This window comes from Tympanuchus pallidicinctus, unplaced genomic scaffold, assembly GCF_026119805.1.
Source record: "Tympanuchus pallidicinctus isolate F22 unplaced genomic scaffold, pur_lepc_1.0 scaffold1, whole genome shotgun sequence".
In the NCBI taxonomy this organism is placed as follows: domain Eukaryota; kingdom Metazoa; phylum Chordata; class Aves; order Galliformes; family Phasianidae; genus Tympanuchus; species Tympanuchus pallidicinctus.
This window is the reverse complement of record NW_026294618.1, coordinates 67,307,825-67,332,379: the sequence shown is the minus strand read 5'-3', so window position 1 is coordinate 67,332,379 and position 24,555 is coordinate 67,307,825. Positions and strand designations below refer to the sequence as shown.

The 24,555-nt window shown below is 39.0% G+C and overlaps 1 protein-coding gene across 3 annotated transcripts in view; it reads left to right on the top strand.

The window, feature by feature from the left end:
* The window catches only part of RPS6KA2 (ribosomal protein S6 kinase A2), a 269,674-nt gene that overhangs the window by 174,385 nt on the left and 70,734 nt on the right, over positions 1-24,555 (top strand). For all 3 annotated transcript variants that reach the window (XM_052698733.1, XM_052698911.1, XM_052698819.1), the window contains 2 exons: positions 3,306-3,422; positions 7,240-7,321. In XM_052698733.1, coding sequence (XP_052554693.1) covers positions 3,306-3,422; positions 7,240-7,321 — 199 coding nt within the window. The remainder of the gene's footprint in view (positions 1-3,305; positions 3,423-7,239; positions 7,322-24,555) is intronic.

Genomic DNA, 24,555 nt, shown 5'->3' with positions numbered 1-24,555 from the left:
CCTGGCAGCTCACAAGCAATGCCACTGTAGTGGTGATTGATGGACAAAGGAGCAGTCTGGCACGTTTTTCTTTAGTGCTGCTTTGTTGCCCCTTCCTAGTGAGAAGACCACTGGAAATCCACAGGAAATCCTGCCTTCCTAGATAAACATCCTGCTTCCTCCTAAAAACCCTTGGAGAAGGTAGCTTGACATGACCGTGGGCATTTCTGTGCCAGTCAAATTGAAGAAGAATAATCTTTCATAGGAAGTGGCTCAAGCCTCATTGTTTGAGGTACTCAGAGCTACAGTGGACAAAACCCAGCCAGCCTAATTAAGGGTCAGTGGTAGTCTGAGCAGGAGTGTTGGGCCAGATGACCTCCAGAAGTTTCTTCTAACCAACATTTTTATGATTCTTTGAACCATATTCTTACAGCCTTTTTCCCTCTTTAAAATGAATGCAGTGGTAAAACACTATGCAGCCTTGTATGTGGTCCTGTTGTTTTCGAAATATGTACGTTTTTTGAGATTTAATTAAATATGCATGTAATTAAAGTATTGTTCTTATTGTAAGTTATGAAATAATTATGCTGTTCTCTGGGAAGGCTTGAATTCATCATCTTAATACTCCCGAGATATTCCTGTAACTTAACACACTGAAAGAACAAGGTTATTTTAAATTTAATAACACAATGGGAAATATGCTTATGGTTGTAGACCTGTGGCTTTGATGACTAATCTTAATGGATCAATCGAAACTCACTCATCATTTAAACCTGCAAACATAGCTGAAATGACTGAATGGTTCAGGCTGAAATGCACCTCACAGAAATGAATGGATTTGATGTTCTCTTCAGGCAGTAGATTTCAATCACAAATTTTGAGTCTGAGATGTTAGATCAAAGTAGAAGTAAATCTGAGGAAGATGATGTGTATAAAACTGAGGTTGGTCTTTCTTTCTTCAGAGCTTTGCAGCCCAAATATATGGTAAATTTTATATCCGCCTCATATTTCACCTTGTTCTGAGGGATGGTCCTTGCTGTGCTGTGCTTCTGGACAAACAGGGATGGGCAAAATCCTGAAATGGTGACTGAGTGTGCTTAAGCTGTCCTGACTTGAGAAAGAAGTCATTCGATATTTTCATTATTTCATAGTTCTTAAGAGGTGTATGCACACAGATGCTGGCCTGTGGAAGCCACTCTTCTCAGAATCTGTTTATGGTCAGTGAAGAAAGAACTCCCAAGCATACAAGGTCTAGTGTACAGAGTAAAGGATGATAAATCAGGGCAGGAGCCTGACTATATGGGGAATAATTGTTTGTGAGTACAGTGGCTGGTGAGCCATGTAGCACAGATACTTTACCAAAGCTGTAGTATAGCAGAACAGGCTTATCTCAAAATAAGATTCTTAACAGTATGCATGCTTCTCAGCTGCTGGCAGTTCATGTAAAAATGCAGGTCCCTTGGTATGAAAGCTCACCACTTCAGGACTTGATGATGACTCTGATTGCTCCATGTGGGTAGTTCCATAAGAAACAGTGTTTTTGCAAGTTTATTCTAGTTTATTATTGTTTCTTTCATATAGAAGAAAAATGAAATGATGTATGTATATATGGGTTTTTTTTAATCAGAAAGATACTGTATTCCCCACAATAATTAAAGCCAGAAAAACAAGAGGCTCTTGGCAGTTATGTACTGTTAGAAAAGTTTTAAATCTCTCTGTGAAGACTGGTTGTTGGTTTCAAGCATTTCATTTCATGCAAATCACTTAAACTAGAGAAATTAGGATCAGAAAAACTAGTTGCTGTCAGATGATGATTGTATTCTATGATTCTGGCAGCATACACAAAGTACAGGAAGCGTTCCAAACCAAGAAGAGGATACAGTCCCTGTCCCAGAGCACATGAATGTAAAGAGGAAGGGAAAAAAGAAGAGGGAAGAAACTGCAGCATGTAGTCCAGTCAGAGTGATGCTAGCCATGCATCAGATGAGTTATTATAGCTGCTAGAAAGTGACAGCAGTTTTCTTGGAGAAGAGATGAATGGAGTGAACGAATTAACATCTATTTTGTTTAGTAAATAAACATGTTTTGGCCAAATATGTTTACGAATGCATTTTCATTTTAGGTTATTATTTCTGTTTTTTACTACACATAGTTTAAGAAGAGAGAAAAACTTTACACATATGTTATATATCAATGTCTCTTCTTGAGGAAAGAAAAAAAACGAAACAAGAATTACAGCAAAATTCAAACTAAAAGTAACGTTTCAAAGATTCTAATGAATTTTAGTAGATGCATAAATATTTAAACCTATTCCTAAATGAGCAATTCCCCTCGATCTGGGAAACTAAACAAAATAAATTTTATACTAAAAATCCATGCTTTAGTTGTTGAGAAATTAGAACATCTATTTTTAATAGGAAAGCACCCTCAAATGTAGGTGTACAGAACACTTCAGAAATAAGAAGGTATATAAAAAATATCTTCCATCACCACTGTGTCCTTGAAGAGAAGATATTTCTTTCAGGTTTCTCTTCAGCTCAATGATTTTCTGGGTTGCTGCAAACTCAGTGTAATCCCTTTGGCTCTCCCATAACCCAGTCACCCTCTTTTTAGAGGATCATGCCATAATAACAATACACAAGCAACTAAATCAAATATCTCTTGTTACAGCTAAAGAGATAAAAGTCCTTGTACAGCTGTCTCTTATGTTTGCCATTCTTCTTCCTACCACCTTGCTTTCACATCTAAATCTTGAATTTGTTTTCTGTTTAGAAGGATTCTGGTAGTAATCTTCCATTCGTCAAGTAAATTGGAAGATGTACTTTTAACAATGCCTTTCCTTTGTGGTCTACTCATAACAATTACTGCTTCAGACTAAAGTGATCTTCGCTTTTTAAGATGAATTCTTAAAGTGATGCTTTGAATTCTGAAAGTGATGCTTTGAATTCTGAAAGTGATGCTTTGAGCAGGAATGAGAAAGTATGTGGAAAGAAGTGTGCTGGATCCTCTGTACCACTGATGTGGGAACATGACACTATGTTAGCAAGGTCTGTGATGAGCACTGAGCTCTGTGGTATATCTCTGTTTCAGTTTGCTATACCTTTATTTAGACATAATCTTGAGATTGATAAAAAGGAGGACGTCCTGATATCCCATCCATTACCCTGCAAGAGGCACATGGTATATTTGAACAAATATTTGCTTATATTTTCCAAATTTCGTCTATGATTATAGCATTGCACAAGATGAGATTTTAATTAACAGTATGTTTCCTTAGAATAATGGTTCTGATTTGGCAATGATGTTTTTTGTTGTTTCCTTTACAGGAAGAAGGTATTGTGAAGGAAATAGACATCAGTCACCATGTGAAGGAAGGTTTTGAAAAAGCAGATCCTTCTCAATTTGAGCTGCTGAAAGTATTAGGACAAGGTTCATATGGAAAGGTAATTTTTAATGCCATCTAATCACTTAGAGCAAGACTGAAAATGCTGTGTTCTTTCTCTGAGTTCATGTGCACTGACAACACTGCCCATACATATTGTATTGTAAAGGCAGATAAGCCTCTTCTGCCTTCATTTTAATAATCTGTCTGTCCTTTGCTGGAATTCTGTATATAGAACAGTTTAGAAAATAACATTTCTGGCTCTGGTTATAGTCTAAGGAACAGAAGTAAGCAGGGATAGTGAAAAGCATTGTTTATAAAGTTATACTCCTTTCCCTCTTTCTAACCTATCCACTAGTTAAGTAAGCGTGCTACTGCTGCTCAGTTGTAGGAACACTGATAAGCTTAAAAGAAGTTTGCTTCCCAGTTTCTGCTGAGGGCAGATGTGATCACAAGCATATTTCAAAGCCCCCGTCTTTCACCCTGCTTGTTATCTCACATTGCTTTTGTAAGAAAAGCTGCTTTCTTAGGCCTAGATGCTAAGCACTTAATTTTCATCGCAGTGTCTTTATTTTGAGTTTTGACACCTATAACCAAGCTGTTTTTCCTTATATGTTTCACTGCCAAGTGACTATAAAGTGTATATGTATGCATACTGTATACATAAAGCATGTGTATTAAAAAAAATTCTCTAGATGTATAACAAGCTATTGAGAAACAACATTTTTATCTTAAGTCCAAGGCTTTTCTCAATCCCAGAGGCAATTCTTTTTCAAAAGGATGTGTCATTTGCAAATGAGAATAGGAAGAAAAAATTGAGAGAAAGAAGGGAGATTCATCAGTTCATCATTAAATTCTTTCCATGGTTTAACTAAATAAGCCTTTGAAACCTGTGGAAAGGTGAGCCTAGTTTACACCGAACATGGAAGTCCTTATCATTTTCAGTGCTTTTTAAATTTTAGTCTATTTCATAAGTATTTCAGAGAATGATCCATTCAGAATGATCATTTCAGAATGATCCATTCAGCTGGAATGGATCATTCCAGCTAACTTGAAGCACTGATTCGTACCTAAAATCTATTGAGGTCCTTCCTAGCAAAAGCTGAGAACCATGACAATAAGCCACGATCCTCAGTTTCATTCATGAGGGAAAAAAAAAAAGCTATTTGGAATGTATTTAGTAGCTTTCTGAGTATTCCAGAATTATGCTGATAAGTAAGGTTGTTAAAAGATCCCTGAGATGAAAGACATCAAAAAAATTAGCATTCAATACCAAGTTTTGATCTAGAGAACTGCTTAAGAGCACTGTAATGATATTTGGGTTTTGAATGTCTTAGATTGTACTGACGTATTTCATTATTAACTGTCAAATTCGGCATTCTAGCTTCAGGCACTGTATAATTGAAATGTCTAGCCTCTGCTACCACTTCCTAAAATGAGATCAGGTTTCTGTGACACATTCCCTTGATTTGCTGCAGGATCAGTACATGACTGCGGATATTAGACCTGTCTGGAGTTGTGTAATTGTAAGACACTTTAGTATCTTATGTGAAATTGGTCAGTAAGTTCACAAAATCATCATAGACACAGAGGAATGAAGTCTGATTGGAAATTTTTATGCAGTCTGTAAATTTTCATCACTTCAGCATTTCAGCTGATAGCTCAAATCTGTAAGTCTCTGGGGATGCAGAGCTGTTTTTCAAGTTGTTCACCTGAGACCTACATCATTTCCTGCAGAATTAAAAAAAAATGTCTTTGGTTTCAGAGGGAGTACACTCAGCACTGATGAAAGTCACAGCACTTGCTTAGGTTTCTGGATTGGGATTTGGGTGTTGTACTCAGTACTCCAGCTAAAGGACTCTTGCTCATTCTATCAACACATTTGCTTATAACCTAGGGTGTTTTCATGCAAATCATACCAGAAAGTGGAAATTCTGCTCAGGAATATGCCCATACAATTCTGGTAAATTATTATTTTAAAGCTAATATAAAGAGATAATATAAATTTTGAGATTTAGCATTTTCTTTCTTTTTTCTTTTTTTTTCTTCTTCAGAAATAAATCCATATCCATTTTTGCACAATAACAATAATGCTAAAAATCCAGCGTTTTGGCAAAACTACTTTTAGATTTTTCTTCCCCTATAAAGCAATGCAAAAATTAAACCTTTGACTTGGACTGGGTGGAAAAATATCCTAATATTTCTCTTTCTATCTGAACTTCTAAATGAATTGACTTCCTGCTAATATTAATTATTGGAGCAGCTGAGCTTAATTTATTATGAACGTTAATGAAAGCACTTCAGAAATTCTTACATGTTCCTGTTGCATTCCAGATTTCATATTTGTTTCTGCAGTTGTGAGTACCAGAGGTACTTGCATGTTCTTCAAACTAGGAAACAGGAGACAGGAATCAGCAACATCTGCCCAATCTCAGTGAGTTAGGGGAGCTTAGCTGTAGAGCTGTACATATCTCACATGCACAGGAAACATCTTGAGAATGAAAGCCTCACCAAAAATGTATCAGATCGTATAGCAGAAGTGTGATGTTGTGCAGATGTAAGAGCTCTGGTTAAGGTGTTCAGAGAAAAAATTTACTTATTTTTCCTTCAGCTTCTCTGGATGGTTATTAAAAGTTATCTTCTCCCACAAACCTTTTTCTCAGAGAGTGCTTGAGAAAATTGTAGGTTTTTTACAGTTTGAGTTTTTTTTTCTTTCTTTTTTTTTTTTTTTTTTTTTCTTTTTTTTAGAAGGAAGTGTATTTCAACTTGCAAATAATGTGCTAGAAATAGACTTCCTCCTTTCTTTTTTTGACTTTTCATGTTTTGGATGAAGGCAATTTGCAAGGCTGTGTGGTTCATGAATAAATGATGAATTAAAATAGTTGCCACAGATTTTTGCAATCCAAGTAGACGTTCTAGAGTAAAATAATTTCATTTAGACTTTAATTCATGTATTTATACGTATATGTTACGTATGTGGGCTTTGCAGTGCTTTTTTGTATTTGGCTTTACTTCCACTTCTGTCCAGTAGTAAAGGTGCTGAAATAACAGTTGAGCCCCTGCTGTCATGTTTCTGACCTCTGCAAACAGTGTGTCCTGAGAATCAACTAAAATATTGACTTATTTTCAAATATTAAAATACTGAGCATCCTATAAAGACTGAACTAAGTTATGGTTTTCTGTTGTCCTCGTGTTCAGACTAACTCAGAGTCAGATAAGAATAGTCTCATGGAGTTAAACAAACAAACAAAAAAACCAACAACAAAAAAATCAAAATTTTATCTACAATTTATTTTATTCCAATTAAAAATTTACACTGTCAAAAGTTGTAACATAGGACATTGTAACAAGGAAAGATGTCTTTATTATAATAACCTATCAAATTTTCCTACCTTTTCTTAAGTATGCCTGAGCAAACTTCCAGCTGTAAAAACTTTTCTGCTTCCCTTACTTTTTACGTTAGTCGTCTTTCATGATTTATGACAGAAGCTACACCTTTTTTTCCTTCTTAATTTAATTGCTGAAAATAATTTTTTTTTTTAAATTCTGTATTCCTAAGCTCAAGCAAGACATCACCTTTTTCATGTAAAGCTGTTCATAATGTGTAGAAATGTGCACACATTGTTTATGACTACTCACCATCTTTAACTGAATCTTAAAGGGCTATTAGTAATACTGAAAAGCTGTCAGAAAGTGAAGGCTTAAAACAGAAGCTTTCCAGAACGAGCTCAACCAATTGCAGGTGAAATATATAAAATGCTTTTGGCCAGAAATTTTCATTGGAATTCCCGAAATTTAGTATATGTTTCCCTATCAAATGCTGCAAGGTTCATAAATAAAAGCTTGGTACCCATTTACACAAACTGTTCTTTTTACAGGTATTTCTAGTGAGGAAGATCAAAGGATCTGATGCAGGCCAGCTGTATGCCATGAAGGTACTTAAGAAAGCAACTCTGAAAGGTGAGATTTTGGACACTGGCTGCATTTCTGTGCTACTTCAACATCTGCTTTTCTTGTCATTTTTGCGTTACTGCTGTTTGATGATATGCAGGAGTTTATCACCATAGCAAATGTTCTATGGAAAAGGTACACAGAATATGTTACCTACGCGGTATGAGAGCATGAAAACAGAGCAGTGGTGCTTCCTACCATCTTGCTTGCTTTATTTTCTTACTGTTACTTCCAGAACTTTACTGGGCATGCATTAAATTGTATCAGAATGGCAGTATCTCTCTGCAGCTGAAGTAAACAGAAGCAAATACTTTTAAATGAGGACATTGCTGAAGTAGAGCATAATTCTTATTGGGCAGGAAGGCCTTCCAGGGGATGCTTCTCACTACATGCCTGAAAATTCATGGAAACTTATTTTCAAGTGTGATGAGTCATTCTGAGGTTCTTAAGACCTTACAGTTTCCTAACTTGTGACCAGTCAGTATGTGGCCTCCGCTCGTCTCAGGCCAAATGACTGATTATTAAAGCTGGTCATCCTTTTCTGGGGTCACTGGCTGCTGCAACCTTGCTATGACCACAAGGGAGTTTCTAGTAATGGGAGAAGTAGGTAGGACTGAATAATAAGTACATAAAGTTTCATCTCAACTGAAGCCCTTATTGTTTGTTCCTCCAGAGAGTTAGGAAGATCTATGCTTCTGCCTGTTTCCCTGACCTAGTACTATACTCTGCTTTTAACCCCCAAAAGCCTGTACATGTTGTTCTGAGTTTATTTTGTAAACTCAGGGCAGCTCTTTGACTTACAATAAGACAGTAAGTGTTTGCACAGTGCAGAACTGTGCCTACATGTTTATCCTTGAGTGAAAAGACCTAGTTTTTAAATAGTTCCGATGACTTAAGAATCCAGATTTCTTTAGTGTGTATTGGTATGGGGAACCAAAAGAAGAATGAAGCTACTGCTAATTGCCAGGAAATGTTTCAGCAGGTGGTAGCAGACAGATACAGCACCTTTCCTGAGTACTAGTCAAGATAGGAAAGTCAGAAACTTCCAAGGTCTTTTCCCCTGCCACAGCCTTTGCAAATGAATATAAACTTGAAGTGATGCCTGTGTACGAATATTTTTAATATGTAGATAGGAAAGTATTTTTCTGGAAGAAGACTACAGTGTAGTCATTTCAATAGTAGTGGACTTAATACATAAAAGGGTTGGCCTGTGTATTAAATATGTGTAATAGAGTGATCTCTGATGTCTCAACCAATAGAGAAACAGATGAACTCAACTCTTGGAAATTTCCTCTGTGGTGAAAGCTGTCTCCTACAGAGTACTGCATCTGAAAAAGGACTGCATGATCCTCTGATGTAAATGCATATCAGAGATTTCTTTTTGTGTCTATTGAGAACTCACAACTTTTCACCTCATGTGTAAACTGGATTGTCTGTCTGTTTTCTGTGTAGACCTGGGGTTTGTTTAAGAGGAATCAGGTTTGAGTTGGGAGAGTTTCTTCTACAACCTCAAACACCTTATTGTTACTTAATATATGATAGCTACATCTTAATTAATCTTAAATTCCACTGGAAAAAAAAATAGTCTATGTAATGGCAGTTTTTCAGGATATCTTAAAACATAGATGGTGATTTTAAACTATTCAAAATTTAATCTGTGTTGCACCAAGAATAATTGGCACATCTATGTTTTCCGTGTCTACAGTTCTTTATAACACAGAGCTGCTTCTGTTCTCCTCCATCAGCTTTTTACAGCATAATATTTATTAGTTTCTCAGGTGTGGGTAACAAGGTCCAAAAGTTGAAGTTGCTCTGTATTGCATTTCTCTCCCATTCAGACTACTTGCCTCTCTGACTGGTAACTCTAGGTTTGTCAGTAATCTCAGGATTGCTAGCACATTAGTAGGAGCTAATTTGTCCATACTAATTTTTATAAATAAGTTAAATTCAGCAACTATTTAACTTGAGGTGCAAAAATGAAGGCAAAACCCTGTTAGCACAGGGCAAGTGAGAAGAGCAAAAAAAAATGAAGATTGCTGTCAGTGAGCTTCCTTGTAAGTTCTGGCACAGAGATGATATTTCTGACAGCTTAATTTCATCTTTTAAGTGAGAGTGCTGAATTGCTGCTGCCTACCTACACTCAAAAAGGCTGCGAGTCACTTCAATGTGAACTGTTTATTACCATGTCAAGTAATGGGAGCAAAGCCATAAGTACTTGTTAGCACTGCATTCAGTATTTACTGACCAAAGACATGCTATGAGATAAATTTCTGGATGATTATCCTTCCTAATCTGTTCTTCACAGTATAATCTGGAGTGAAAACTTCAAAGCTCTAGGAGCCAGTGCCATTAACATGGTCACACTGTCACAAGTACCTTAGCAGTTCTTTCCTTTCGCAAAGCAAATTTGTGAAACATAAAATGGAGAAATGAGAAGGGGGGGAAAAAAAAGAGAGGAAAGGAGCATGAAGAATTAAAACACACATGAGTAAGAATTTGAAGAAGTTAAATGCTTTCAGGAGTGAAGGGTTAAAATAGCTCTGCACTTTGAAACATCCATCCTGCCAAGGTGTTTCCCAGCCCAGGAGTAGGACTTTGGCAGTGACCAAATGAGGATGTGTAAGAAGCAGCAGAAGTACAAAATGGAGCTTACTCCAGTGTATCTACTGCTTCTTGCCAAAGTAGTCCCTTGCTAGATAACCAAATTCATCAACAGTGAAGGCTAATGTAAGAAGAGTATTGCAACCAACAGCTGCACTCTCCAAGTTTTTGTAGCTCAGATAAATTGGTTGATACAAAAGAGTCTTCGTAGATCAATTGCTTTTGTAGATCCAAGTTTGAAGAAGTCTGCCTAACAGCAGAATGATTCCAAAATCCAAAGTATTCCAGTTTAGATTGTAAAGATTTGCAAAGGCACATGCTGTAGATGCAGACATTTTTGTGGAAATGAAATTAATCTTTACCATATTAAAGTTTATGTTCAATGTGAAGTATGTCTGAATAAACACTGATAGGAACATGGATGTTTGAAAGAGAAAGCCACTGTTCCTGTTGGTTGTAAGTGAGAACATTGCACATTGAACATTGACTCCTGCATACTTCATTTCCTTTTGCAGGAGCTTGTGAATTAGATAATACTGTTAAATTCCATCTTAAAATGTTGGTTTTGTGTCATTTTTTTTCTTCTTGTAAATGGGATTTTTAGATTAAAAAAAAAAAATCAAGATAATAACATTGATCTTACCACAAAATTATGGAATGGCTTAGATTGGAAGGGACCTTACAGACCATCTGATTCCAAACTCCTGATGGCAGCAGAGCTGCCACCCACCAGATCAGGCTGCCCAAGACTTCATCTGAACTGTCTTCAGAGCCTCCAGGAGTGCAGCATGCACAGCTTCTCTGAGCAGCCTGTGCCCATGCCGAGCTGAGTCAGGTGTCTTGACTGTCAGTTCTGAATGCACTGGGAGAATGAAGAAATTGGGAGAAAACAGGGACGGATTATTCTGTGTGTATGTGTGCCTCGAATTCATCATCAAGGTTCCATCAGCTTTATTGAAGGTGCTTCAGGATTTCATGAACAAGAACTGTTTACATTGTTTACAATGTAAGCCTCACTAAACAAGTGTGAAGTATTCATAAATCCCCCACAGGCTTCTGAGCTAGAATATAAGGGCTACCTCCAGAGCCTCAAAATTGAAGATGCATCCCTCCAGAAGGTATGCAATCTTACAGAAAGTGGCATGAAACCATGATTTACTGATATAATGCTTCTGAACTTCATAAGTATTACAATGAAGAGGTATGATCTAGCAAAAGTTTTGTGTTGGGTTACAAGGAAGTAGTCTGCATCTGCCCATCTTGTTGGTTGTGTAAATGTCAGCACTGAAAGCTGTTTGACACTGAGAACTCAGATATTCTACCTTTTTCTGCTCACAGAGTTTAGCAAAGGTAATTTGTTTTGTCAAAAACTCTGAAGTGCTTTGCACTTTATGATCCCCCTCAAAGCCAGTATGCTTATGAGTTTATAGTTGTGCTGACTGCAAGAGATGTTTATAGATGCAGTAAGCTCTGAGTGCAGCTCTGCTGACTTACAGAGAGCTTTCCCTGTGTTCTTAGGGATATTAGATAATTGATAATAATTGTACACTAAATTTAACAGCTAAGTGAGGTGTCACCAGCTGGACTGTGATTTCTATCCAAACCATTGGAAAACTGAAGTAGTGGCTTCCCTGTTTGGATGTCAGCTGAAGTGGCTTCTTCAGTTCTCTGTTTTATGTGATTGAATTTTCCTGTAATATTTGTGTTGTTGATATCTAAGATATTGAACTATAATGTTTTCCTTCTGCTGTGAAAGAAACAAAAAATGCAACAAAACAAAAATCTCAGGACAGATTAACCTCAGGAAGCAGGACTCAAAGAGCCTTCACCTGAGATAAACTTAGACTTTTGGTGCTCAAGTTTTTGTGGCGTCTAGTCCTATTAAATTTGGTCCCTATGATGGTGTCAGAGACCCTGCTACTTTTCTTGCTCTGACCTTTAGATTTTGGTTTATAATATTAAAGTGTTCTTCAAACTTTTTAATATCTTCCTTAACCTCTTATTATCCTCTTCTAAACACTTCATTGTGGAAGTCCTGACCACACATCCAGTTTCCTATGAGCACAAACCCAAGCAGAAGTCCCCTTCCTTCACTGTCTGAGGAAAGGACTACATGCCCAGTATCCTCAAGAAACCTTACAGTGCAGGCTGCTTTCTAGAAACAGCTTCTTGACTCAGATTCACCCTTAGTCTCAGATTTTCCTTATCCAGGGCTTAGTTTCTGAATGAGGAAAGCGTATAGTACATGTCAGAGAGCACATTTACATTGTTTCTAAGAGGCTGTGGAGAATAATGTGTTCTTATAAGGAGAAAGAGCTGCAGCTAAGGGCCAACCTTTCTATGTCAGCAAATGTTACAGGGCATCTTTGCCTGTATATACTAGATGTTGACAGATGTTTATCTTCATAGGGTTTACTAGGAGCTTTAATGTGCATTCATTGAGACTGTAGCTTCTGGCTTAAGTACTCAATATTCTGTAGTGATTCTGTGCAGTGTTTGGATGAGAAGGGAATGTTTTTCCCTATAAAAATAAACTAAGCATGCATCACTTAAAGATTTTATTATCTGTTTCCATGCAAGCCTTGTGGAATTCTCTTGTATAAAGTCCTGATTAAATTACAGCCTCTTCACAGTGCTAAATGCATGGTGAAGATCCTGTTATCAGGCAAAATTTCCCACTGTTAAGATGTTCAGACAATGAACTCTGGATATTTAATGTTTTCTACTTTTCAAGGGAGAGTTTGGCTGTCACTGTTTTTGTTTTTTAAAAAAAACAGACAAACAAAAAGATGTTGTTATTAATGGAGCTTTTTCTAAGAGCCAAAGGAAATCCAGAATTTCCTTCATGCAAATTTTGGCTGTCAAGTTCTTTAAGAGGTCCCAGTGCTAAAAGTGATTCTGAGGTTGCAAGATAGCAAGTAGTTCCTACTGTCCAAAGGAGGACAGAATAAGTAAGCCTTCACCTAACAACTACTGAAAATTATAATCAGTTTCCCTATCATTTTCCATATCTTTCACATAGAATCACGCTCTTCCACTCCTGTCATACACTTTGTACATAAATGCAGCAGTACTGCCTAGTTCCTTCCTGTCTCCAGATTTGTTCAAGTACAATTCTCCTATTACAGTAAAATGAAAATGAAAATGTAGTACCCTGCATAGTTGTACGTTCATTTGGAACACAACTTCAGCAGCTTAGTATCTTGCTGGCCAAGTTAGCCCAATTTTGTTTTCTCCAAAGCCCTGGCAACAGCACAGGGCTCACAAGAAAACCCCAACCCTCTCCACGAGAAGTTCCGTGCTGCAACAGAAACTGTGACAGAAGTTCTAGAATCTGGCAGCACTAGTGCTTTTGATTATTACGTGCTTTTGGAGCATTCTTTTCAATTATTCCCATTCCCTGTCCCTTGGTTTTCTGGGCACAGAAGTCTAGGAGCATACAAGCTGGGTTCTCTCCTAAGGAAATGAAACCAGGAGCATACTCAGTGCCCCCCAGGGCACACAGGCCAGGGAAATAGGGTGTGATGCCAGCTCCCAAGCAGCTGTGTAGCATGGGAGACCTCAGGGCCAAACACCCACTGCTAATTTCTGCAGATTGCTGCAGTTACACCACACTGCATGCTAATGTAGACATAGGTTTAAACTTTAAAGTTTCAGATTTTGCAGTGCAGACTCCAAGAGCATATGTGTTTGTGCTTTTTACTAGATGTAGCACAGAGCTGCCTTAAATTATTCCATCTTTTTTTGCTAAGTTAACTTTCTCACAGTCTTGGCTTCTAACTTGAGTAGCTCCATAGGCCCTGTTAGCAGCAGCTGAAAGTGTTGCATATTCAGGTATTCATTTGATGATTCCCTGAGCGTACAAAGGAGATTCAAACCAGAAAAAGAGATCACTGAAAATTCTGTTGGTTTCTTTGATAGAAGAGGGGTATATTCTACACCTGTGATCAAATTATGCAAGTTGTTCTAAACATGTGTTGAGTCACACTCTTTTGTCAGTGAAATATAGAAAAAAATGACTGAAAAAGAGCAGCAGTTCTTGCATGCTATTCCAGCCAGGAAAGGAGTGATGACCCTTTTCTCAGGAATCAGTAGTCCATCATACTTTTTTCATTATGGATAGAAAAGACTGGTTTTCAAAATCGCCTTGTAATTTCCAGTCAATTTACCATGTAACTCTTTGAAATTTCATTTGGTATTGCCATTCTTGACACTGTGAGTAAGTATCATTGGAGATATTTTAAACTGCAGCTCCCATCGGTGCCATCAATGAATAGGTTTCAGACTCAAACTCATTTGTCAAAGTCCTTGTAACAGACTTAATCAATGAGATTTCATTACTGGTTGGTTTCCCTTGGATCATTCTTTCTGTCATATTCATTGTGCTGTGTATCTAGTGGCAGCTATTTGAAATTGTAGTTAATCCTAAATCGTTTGTCACTGAACAGAAAAGGCCACATTTGATATTTTCTATTATCAAGTAGCAGATTGCTATTGGTTGCTTTTATTGTGGCTTCAGGAATTGAGGGGCTACCTTGATGGTTGTCCTGAAGCCATGAGTGAAATGTGTATCCTGTTTAGTGAACGTAATGCAATTTCACTTTATCTGTAGAAAGCCCACTTCTGCTAGGAAATTACTGGGAAGTACAAAGGATTAGTCAGCCATTATACATCTCACCTACAATAGCTGGCAAGCACAGAATGGAGAGCATAGCTTGCTTTAATTGAAGCAGATCTACAAGAGTGATGTGAAACTCTAGCTTAATGAAGGAATCTGTGATGAAGTGGGTGCTATTGCCTGTGTGAAAGGCTCTCCTGGGTGGCACCAACCACCAGGTGATCCCTAGGACAGATGCAGGGACTTGCTGGATTTGCAGTCGTGTTGTTTAGATGTTGGAAGTTTGCTCATTTCGAGAATCCTATTCAGAGCAGGTTCCTAGGAAAAGCCAGTCCTTGGATTTGCTCATCATATGACTGCTCCTTGCACTGCTGCACGATGTTTCCAGTTTCTTATGGTTGCCCACAGCTGTCAACTTCCATTCTCTTTCTCTTCTGTATTTAGCTTCAGAATTAAACATAGTATTGATGGACAGGATGTACCTAGGCCAGTCTGGGTTTAGTAGTGCTAGTGGTCACCATTTTACTTTATCTGCTGCCCTCTTCCTTTTGCCTTTCTGCCTGACCAATCAGGAACCTTTAAATCTGCTTTGCAGATTTTATTTTGGCTTAATATTGAGACTTATTTGTTGTTTTTATGTTGCGTTTTCTTGTCATTCATCTTGCACTGCCTTTAAGGGGGCTTGTAGGCTTCCTGCTTGCTTGTACTTCTATTTTTAAGAAAGCCAGTGCTGAAAAGAGAACCTATTATTGGTGACCTATTGAGTCAGTTTGGCAGCATGTGAAGGGACTATTGCGAACCATTTTTAATCCTGTACTGTCTCCCATGGTTATCTCTAGTCTGTGGGAATTGTGTGAGCCCAGAGAAGATTTGTTCTTTTGGCTACTACAGGTTTAGATGCTTTCAGTCTTCGTCTCTTTGAATTAGTGTCAGGTAGTCTGTTCTTTCATGGCAGGCTGTGTTTGGTGTAGGAGCTGATACCTCAGTTCAAGAGTTCCAAGACTTTGGTTCTGCTTGTGTCTTTGCTGCCAACTTGATTCACAAACACCAAGCAACTATTACTGCTGCTCCTCTTCTCAATCTCTATACCTGCAGTGTTAATCTAATAGTGCCAGCCTCCCCTTCACTGTGCTTGATGTCCACATGAAAAGTAATAGTCAGATGCTAATGATGATGTTATTAACACTCCTCCCCACTTAAATGTTATCTGTGGCATTATGCAATGTAATAGCTAAAGAATCCCAAACAAGAAATTGCTAGGCTCTCTGTCTCTTCTGTATAATGCAATGTCTATTTGAAATAATCAGAGCTATGAATCAACTGTACTTCTACATAAAATTATAGCTGTAGTGGAAAGCTAAATTGGAAGTACAATGGCTAAATATCCCTGGGATTTTTAACATCACTAATGGACTCCGAAAGTCTTTGGCTGTGGTACAAAGCCATTATCTTTATGAAAAACATTTGTTGTTTGTTCAGTTCACTGAATAAGTTGGACCAGTTGGAACATCCAATGTAATTGCCATTTAACCAATTTCAGCTGCCTGCAACTGTAGTACTTTTATAGCTGGATGAAAACCGAATTCATAGCCATCCTCTGGGAGCTGTGTCCCACTGCTTTTACTGGTTCCCATGATAAAAAAGAAAATTTTACTACTTTCAAGCACGAGGACAGATTAATAGAGTTCAACAATGGGATTTGATGGCATTTCAAATCAGAATGACCACAGGAAGTAGGGGTTATTTGGGCCAGCAATCGTTCTCCTTTGATTGTGTACAAATCTTCACGGCGCAGCTGGCCAGGCATGCAGTTCACACTTACTGCTGGAGGTGTGCTAGCACTCAGTTGACTCTGTAGAAGGGAGATGGCATTATATAGGAAGCTACCATCTGGGATTTGTTTCAACGGAAGCGAAATTATCGTTTGTGGCTTTATACTCTTCATGTGGGTTGTACATGTCAGTTATGGTTTCCTCATGCCTGTGGCATTTGCTCCAATTTTGAGGTTTTTTGTGATGTTCAAAGAGAGGCCAGCAATCAGTGACAGTGACCTCCTTTCTGTTTTGTCCATAGCATTTTCTATCAGCATGTGTTTGTCTTTTATACACTTGAAAGGTTTCCATGTCACAGTAATTTAACTGATGTTAAACTAATGGGAGATTATTTTTTGTAAATTTAGGCAAAGTCTGAATTACTCAGATAATTGCACTGTGTCCTGGTCATCTCCTTTTAATGCTGTGACATAGTTCCCAGTTAGTGGGCAATTGCGAGCATCAACGCCATTAGCTCAGATCTGCCTTTATGTTCAGATGGAGCACATTTTGATGTTAGAATCAGGAAATAACGGACTGGTTGAGGCTGGCAAGGCTGTCTGGGTGTATCTGCTCCAACCCCTGTGCAGCAGGCACATGGAGAGCAGGGGAGCAGGGTGCCTACCCAGTCTACCCAGCTTCAGAAGATCTCCAAGACTCCACAGCCTGAGAAATCTGTAGCAGTGCTACGTCACTCAGCACAGAAGTGCTGCCTGGCATTTGGACAGAACCTTCTGTGTCCTAGTTTATGCACTTTGCCTTTTGTCCTTGCACTGGGCACCCCGGAAGGAGCCTGGCTCTGTCCTCTTTGCAACCTCCCTTCAGGTATTTATAGACATTTATGAGATCCTCCCTGAGCCAGCCTTCTTCAGGCAGAACAGTCTCAGATCTCTCAGCTTGTCCTCATTGGAGAGATACTCCAATATCTTCATAATTTTCTTGGCCTTCAGTTGGACTCCAGAGGTTATTATTCAATGACTGATCATTGTGAAGGGAATGAGATAGGGTCTAGTATTCTCTGCACCTTCAGAAAGCAAGCAGTAACATTGCCCTCCTCCAGCTGCTTTCTTCTTGAGGCTGCAAAAGAAGAGGGGTGCTCGGCTCTAACCATTCCCATGTGGCTTTTTAGTTCCCTATTTTTCCTTTGCTTTGCTGAAATATTATGACATAACTTTATAGGCATTAATCCTGATGTAAATGACTGCTTTGTTTCAGTCAGTCACTCACATGATTGTGTACATTAGTTAGGGCTAGAATTTTTTTTTCAAGGGATCTTTATTCAGATGGAGTCCCTGCAACAAAGCATCACACAGAGCAAGATGCAGCCGCTTTCTGCTGCTACCAGACCAGGCTAATCTTTTGCTAAATCATTATTTAGATTTTTGTTCCCATTCTGTTCTAAGAAGTGTGTGATGAGGCTGCAATCACAGCTCTTTTCTCTGCTTCTAGTTGTTCGTTCTGTTAGTATTTTGCCTGGCATCCCATACTTATATGTACTTTCTATTTATATTCCTTTCTTTCCTTGTATTTTGATAAATAATTCTTCTCTATCCATCGTGTTTACTTCCTTTAAATATTTATCTGCTCTTCTCCTGTCCCCTTTTAGACATTGCTTGTTAAGGTTTATGTTTAGCTCTTGGCAATTACCCAGTGACATAGGAAAACAGAAGATTTCCTCTTCTAGTTCAAACAGTCACAGATATTTTCAGAACTGTATACAGGGATGGAGATGTAGATGGTGAGATCCTATTAATGTCAATGGCAGTTTTACTACTGACTGTTTTAGGGCCATGATTTCACCCAGAAACTGTCTGAACAAAATCATATCTTCCACTGGTCTCCCTATACGGTAGTAAAGTCCAGGCTGAAAAACCTTTTGCAGTTGTTTGAGCAGTGCATCATCTCTCCTAATAGGAAAAAAAAGATTCCATTGGCCTTTTTACCCTCACTGTTTGTGTGGACAGGCTTTCCTAGTTGCAGCACTTTAGTCATAACTCCTTAATAACATGAGACCAGGCTTTTCCTTATGCTCTCATTTAGGATTTGACCATGCCTTGACTTCACACTTCACTTGCTGCTTGGGGTGGGGGGCTTTCAGAGTGACAGACAGGCGTCATAGAGATTCTCATTTCCAAGGCAAACATATCAGCTGAGCTACATAAAGCGTGTCTGCATAGCAAGTGCGAGCCTGGGCAAAGTGAAGCTTTGGTTTGACTGTTCATTGACATTAAACACTAAAATTTTCCTGAAATATCTGTATTCTAAACTCCCTGTCGTGCTGTGTGCAGGTAGCTCAGTGGGCTGTTTGCATGGTTTGTCCTGCATGGTTTACAAACAGAAGCTGTGACAAGGCCTCAAATCTCTTAAAAGAAACAAGAGTCCTTGTGTTTAGATTACAAGCTACTACCCCATCTTCCTCAGTGATGTCTTAGACATACTAGCTACTTGTTTCACAAATCCAAAATATTTAGAATTTACTAACCTGAAACGCTCACCCAAAATATTTCCTTAGCTCAAGGAAGATTGTCTCTGTGTTTACTGAGTGCAGACAACCTAATGGAACAAGTGTTCAGAGTGGAAAGGCAGCTTAGTGCATCTGTGAGCAAGGTGGCTGCTTAGCCCAGGGGAAGTGTTAACGTTTGCCTCATGCTCTGTGACAAACACATGCAAATCCCTCTTCCCAAGAAAATTGTATCACTGACGAGCCACAGCCTTGCCTTAGCCCTAGCAGGACTAAGCTAGCAAATGACTCTCAGTTTATGGTAGTCACAAAAACATTATTTATTATGTTTTTGTCACTACCTCACACTTAGAAGATGTGTGGTTGGGTAGTTTTGTTTAAAAACTTCTGGTGGGTTTGGTGAATTTATTTTTTTCTGTAGTGCACCTTTTAACTCTTCTGATTTAATATTCTGTCTTCTGAATGTACATTACAACTGACAAATAAAAGACATAGTTCCTTTTCTGGTAGACTGTCTATCCACAGAGACAGACCATTAGGTGAAATTGCATTTGAAAATCATTGACAGTAAGCACTTCAGTGCAGGCAGATTGTTCTTGTTCAGTTATGTTTCTTTTTAAAATGATTTTATAGCTAGTTGTATAGCAAAACCAGTGATTAAGAAATAATAGGTCAAAATTGAAATTAAAAACCCTTAGCAAAACAGTACTTTGATGAACCAAAACCAAATTTTTGCTATTCAATTTTGGCAAAACTTGCTGAATTTAGGCTTTTTGTTCCAATTCAGATCAAAAACCACAGTAAAAACATATTTAAAAATGTGCAAAATTACCAGTTTCAAGCAGCTCTACAGCAGGCATTTACCAGAATTAGTTTAGCCTATGAGCTAAACTGACCTGGTGGCAAATTACGGCATCCCAGTACATGTTTTCTCCACAGAGGGATAACACCACATTTCCTCTCCTTCCAGGAATTCTCACTTAATATTGTATTAAACACAATTGTTCTTTTCCATTAATATCCCAGCTTGTCCAAGCAGAAGATTTCATACTGAGCCATTGAGGAAAATTTAGGAGTTCCTAAAACAAAATAGAAGGGACTCAGTGGGCTTAAAATCACAGCTTCCAATTCTGTCAGTGAATTTCTCTCTTCTCAAAGTTCCTGAACTTCTCTCTCAATGCTGCTGGCTTTTTAGGACTTTAGAGACTATTAAATAAAGGAATTCCTAAGGATTAACATGTGAGGGAACATCTCTACGTTTTCACCTCTGAGCCTGTGGTCATTCCCAATACTTTTCAAGCAGAAAAAGTTAGTTTTGCCTTTGATGATAAGCTGTAAAAAATATTTATGGAAAATGCCACAGTGCAGCCAGTTTTCACACTTCCAGAGTAAAGTATTCTGTAAATTTTAATCAGCCCTGCCTGCATGCATAAACAGGTGTACAGTAGGAGCAAAGAGCACCAGCTGTTGATTTGCTTCAAGCTCAAAAGGCAACTGATGAAGCTTGTTACCCAGCCAGAGCCAGCAGCTTCTGGATGTCTGGATCATCTCCATCTTAAGCAAGATGAGAAAAACTTGCAGAATTTCTTTGTTGCTCTTGTTGACTTAGCAACATCACAAGAGCAAACCAAAGGCAAACACTCATTTAATACTGGAATGCTCCATGAACAGGAAACATGAAGCTTGGTGCTGCCTCTTCTTTCTAGCTGTATGCTAACTGTCCAGCATCAGCACTGCAGCATGGCAATGGCTATGAGAGAGCAAGAGCCTGGCAGGAGAAACTGTGAAGCTAGGGAATTGTGGTGGAGAACATTCATCCCTCTTGGGACTGTAGAATTGTATATGCTTTTCATAGAATCATAGAATGGCCTGGGTTGAAATGGCCATTGAAAAGGCCACAATGATCATCTAGTTTCAACCCCCTGCTATGTGCAGGGTCACCAACCACCAGACCAGGCTGTCCAGAGCCACATCCAGCCTGGCCTTGAATGGCTCCACGGATGGGGCATCCACAGCCTCCTTGGGCAACCTGTTCCAGTGTGTCACGGTGAAAAACTTCCTCCTAAGACTTCCTCCTAAACCTCCCCTGTCTCAGTTTAAAATCACCCCTCCTTGTCCTATCACTATCCACTCTCCTAAACAGTCATTCCCCCCTCCTGTTTATACACTCCTTTCAAATACTGGAAGGCCACAATGAGGTCTCCCTGGAGCCTTCTCTTTTCCAAGCTAAACAAGTCCAGTCCCCTCAACCTTTCCTCATAGGAGAGGTGCTCCAGCCCTCTGATCATTTTAGTGGCCCTCCTCTGGACCCACTCCAAGAGCTCCACGTCCTTCCTGCACTGGGGGCCCCAGGCCTGGATGCAGTTCTGCAGATGGGGCATCACAAGAGCCGAGGACAGGGGGACAATCACCTCCTTCTCCCTGCTGGCCACCCCTTTTTTAATGCAGCCCAGACACAGTTGGCCTTCCGGGCTGCAAGCGCACACTGCTGGCTCATGTCCAGCTTCTCGTCCACCATGACCCCCAAGTCCTTCTCTGCAGAGCTGCTCTCAAGGAGAACTTCCCCCAGTTTGTATAAATATCTGGGATTGCCCTGACCCACATGCAGCACCCAGCACTCATGTAACCTCATTAGGTGTTCATTAGCTCACTTCTCCAGCCTGTCCAGGTCCCTCTGGATGGCTTCCCTTCCTTCCAATATATCAACTGCACCACTCAGCTTGGTGTCATCCGCAGACTTGCTGAGGGTGCCCTTGATGCCATTGTCTATGTCACTGATGAAGACGCTGAAGAGCACTAGCCCCAAGTTTGACCCCTGAGGGACATCGCTTGTGACCAGCCTCCACCTTGACACAGAGCCATTGATCACAACCTTTTGGCTGCATCCAGCCAGCTAATTCCTAATCCATCAAACAGTCCTTGTTAGATTCTTGTAAGTTAGTACCAAGTTTTAAATGTCTATTTTACAAAGGTTGAAAAAAGGCCAACTGTCTCCTAACTGTTTTAATCAACTTTTCTTTATCGTGAAACTATGAAATAGACACCAGTTTCTCCCTTTGGATTATCACCATTTCTAGAGCCACTGATGAGCAGTGTTTACTGGCATCTCTGAATTCTGAGGCCAGCTCTTATTGGTCTCTCATTTGGAAGTTATACTTATTCCTAGAGCATAGATAATTATTACCTATCTCTAAGAGATAATAGTGAAATTGTTGCTATTGCTTGCAATTATAATAATAATTATACATCGATTCAATTTAAGGAAATATAATACAAAATACGGATAGATTACAGCAGAACAGAAATACGTCATCTCACGGATCATTTTACAGGATAACTTGTCCTCTAAGGTAAATAAGTTTAAGTAAAACATATGCCTTACATCAGAAAATGATGACTGAAGTACAGCTGTGCAGAGGTTTTGAAAGCTTTCAGCTTCCCAGAAGTCATGGACAGATATGTAGATTCTGGCTTTTTTGAGGATGTTCCATTCTAGCAACTGTCATCTTTCTCTTCTCTTCATCAAGTCCTTTATTCAGTGCATTTTTTCAGTGCTTGTTAGAACAGATTTATGTGATTGCAGGGGTTGTAATTCTGACTTCATTGGTGTTGTGCCCCTATAAGATTTGGCTTATTTGATTTTGTTGCACATCTGCTGCTTACAAATCTTGGATGAAGGTGGAATATGTTCACATCTGTGCATATCCAGTTTGTCCAGCTCTGTTTCAAAATATATAAAAATTCAAATTTCACCTCTATGTAAGGATACAAGATTTATAGGATTATTCTGCTGGTCTGTCTGTTGGTGCACTTTTAATGACGGAGTTGAGCTCACTGGCTAATTTCAACCATAAAGCTAAAACATACTCGAGCTCCTGCAACGTGTGTGGAAATGTTTGCCAAGGAGATATCTTCTGTTTTGCATCCCAGCAGGGAGGGGATCTGAGCCCCATTTGCAGCAATGAGCCCCGAGGCAGTAGGTAAAGCCCAGGCAGGGTGTTTGGAAAGGTGCAGGAGGGAGCTCAGATTGCTGCTGGAAGAAATGCAGCAAGACTGTGTAAATCATAATGCTGTAGGGACTGAGGCTTTCTCGATACTGTAGGGAGCCTGTTTTGGCAGGGCAGTTGGACTCGATGATATCTAGAGGACCCTTCCAACCCATACAGTTCTGTAATTCTGTGAACTTTTCAAAAAATTTGGAGAGAATAGTGAACTTTTGGTGATAAATAATGTAATTCAAATCTGGATGTTTGAAGTATGAAATTAATATAGATACATCTGTCCTTCTTAATCTCAGTACTAAAGCATTCAAGCTACTTTACGGAATCACAGAACCACAGAGGTTGGAAGTGACCTCTGGAGATCATCAAGTCCAACCCCCTGCTTACACAGAGTCCCTACAGTATGTTGCACAGAAAAGCATCCAGATGGGCTTGGAATATCTTTAATTAAATAAAAAAAAAAAAGCACAAAAGCAAAGTCTTTGATCTCTTAAAAGCAAAATGTGTTCTTTTATATAAAAGGGGAAAAAAAAAAAAAAAAGAGAACAAAATGACCTCCTCTAGACTCTGGACTCCTAAAAACAGTCTGTCTCCATATTGATTTTTCAGAGTGCTTTTCTCCAAAGACGTGCTTCATGCCCTGTAATTCTGTTTTATTCCTTTGCTGCAGCAGCCCTAGGGCTGAGTAGTAAAGCTCTGGTTGTAAAGGTGCTTTCCTTATCGCTGTGATGTTTTGTTTTAGGAAGCACAGGGGACCTTTCTTCCAGAAAAATAAATTTCGTATATTTATACACATTTCACAGAAAATGTTTGTAAAATCTCTTCGTGCCCCTACTGGTATACTTCTGCATTCAGGTGGCCCCAGCACAGTGTTCTGTTTTATTCTGTGTTGCAATAATCCTATGTGAAGGTAGGACCTGAAAGGCTGCCTAGAAGATTTTAGTATAATACTGCGTGGAACAGAAATGCAGTAATACAAATAGAATTCCCAAACAGATCCAGTGAAACCTGATTATGTCTTTTTTGGAAAGTCTGTATTTCTTCATATCTTGTGTAAATAGTCACCATATAAGCACTTTGTCTTCTAGACATACACAGTGTGGATTTGTAATTAGAATCTAGCTCTCTGTTTTTGCTTACAGCAGCTAGGATTAAAAAAAGAAGAAAAAAATAACAGAAATAGGATTTGAAAAGAATGCTATGTGTAATTTCAGATATATATTTGATTTTCTGTGTTATTAACATGTTACAGTGCTAAGTGAAGAATTTGAAGTTGAACTATATATTCCCAAGTCTGAGTTATATTTTTGCCTTTGTTCCACTGTCACTGACTTCTAGGGAAGTGAAAAGGTAAAGGCTGAAGTTTAGATCCAATGTTTACACATTGATTTCTCCTGCTAACAATATTTTTTAATGATGTTTTGTTTAAGTTAACGTAGTTTTTATCTTCCTCTGTTCTTGCTTGTTAATGAGTGTTTCACTTCCACCAAAGCATGGCTATTTCCTAACAGAATGCTCTTGTGAGGCCTCATCTGGAGTACTGTGTCCAGATCTGGAGCCCGCAGTACAAGAAAGACAGAGAGCTGTTGGAGAGGGTCCAGAGGAGAGCCACGAAGATGATCAGGGGGCTGGACCACGTCCCCTACAGATAGGCTGAGGGAGCTGGGCTTGTTCAGCGTGGAGAAAAGAAGGCTGTGGGGTGACCTCATTGCAGCCTTTCAGTACCTAAAGGGAGCCTACAAACAGGAGGG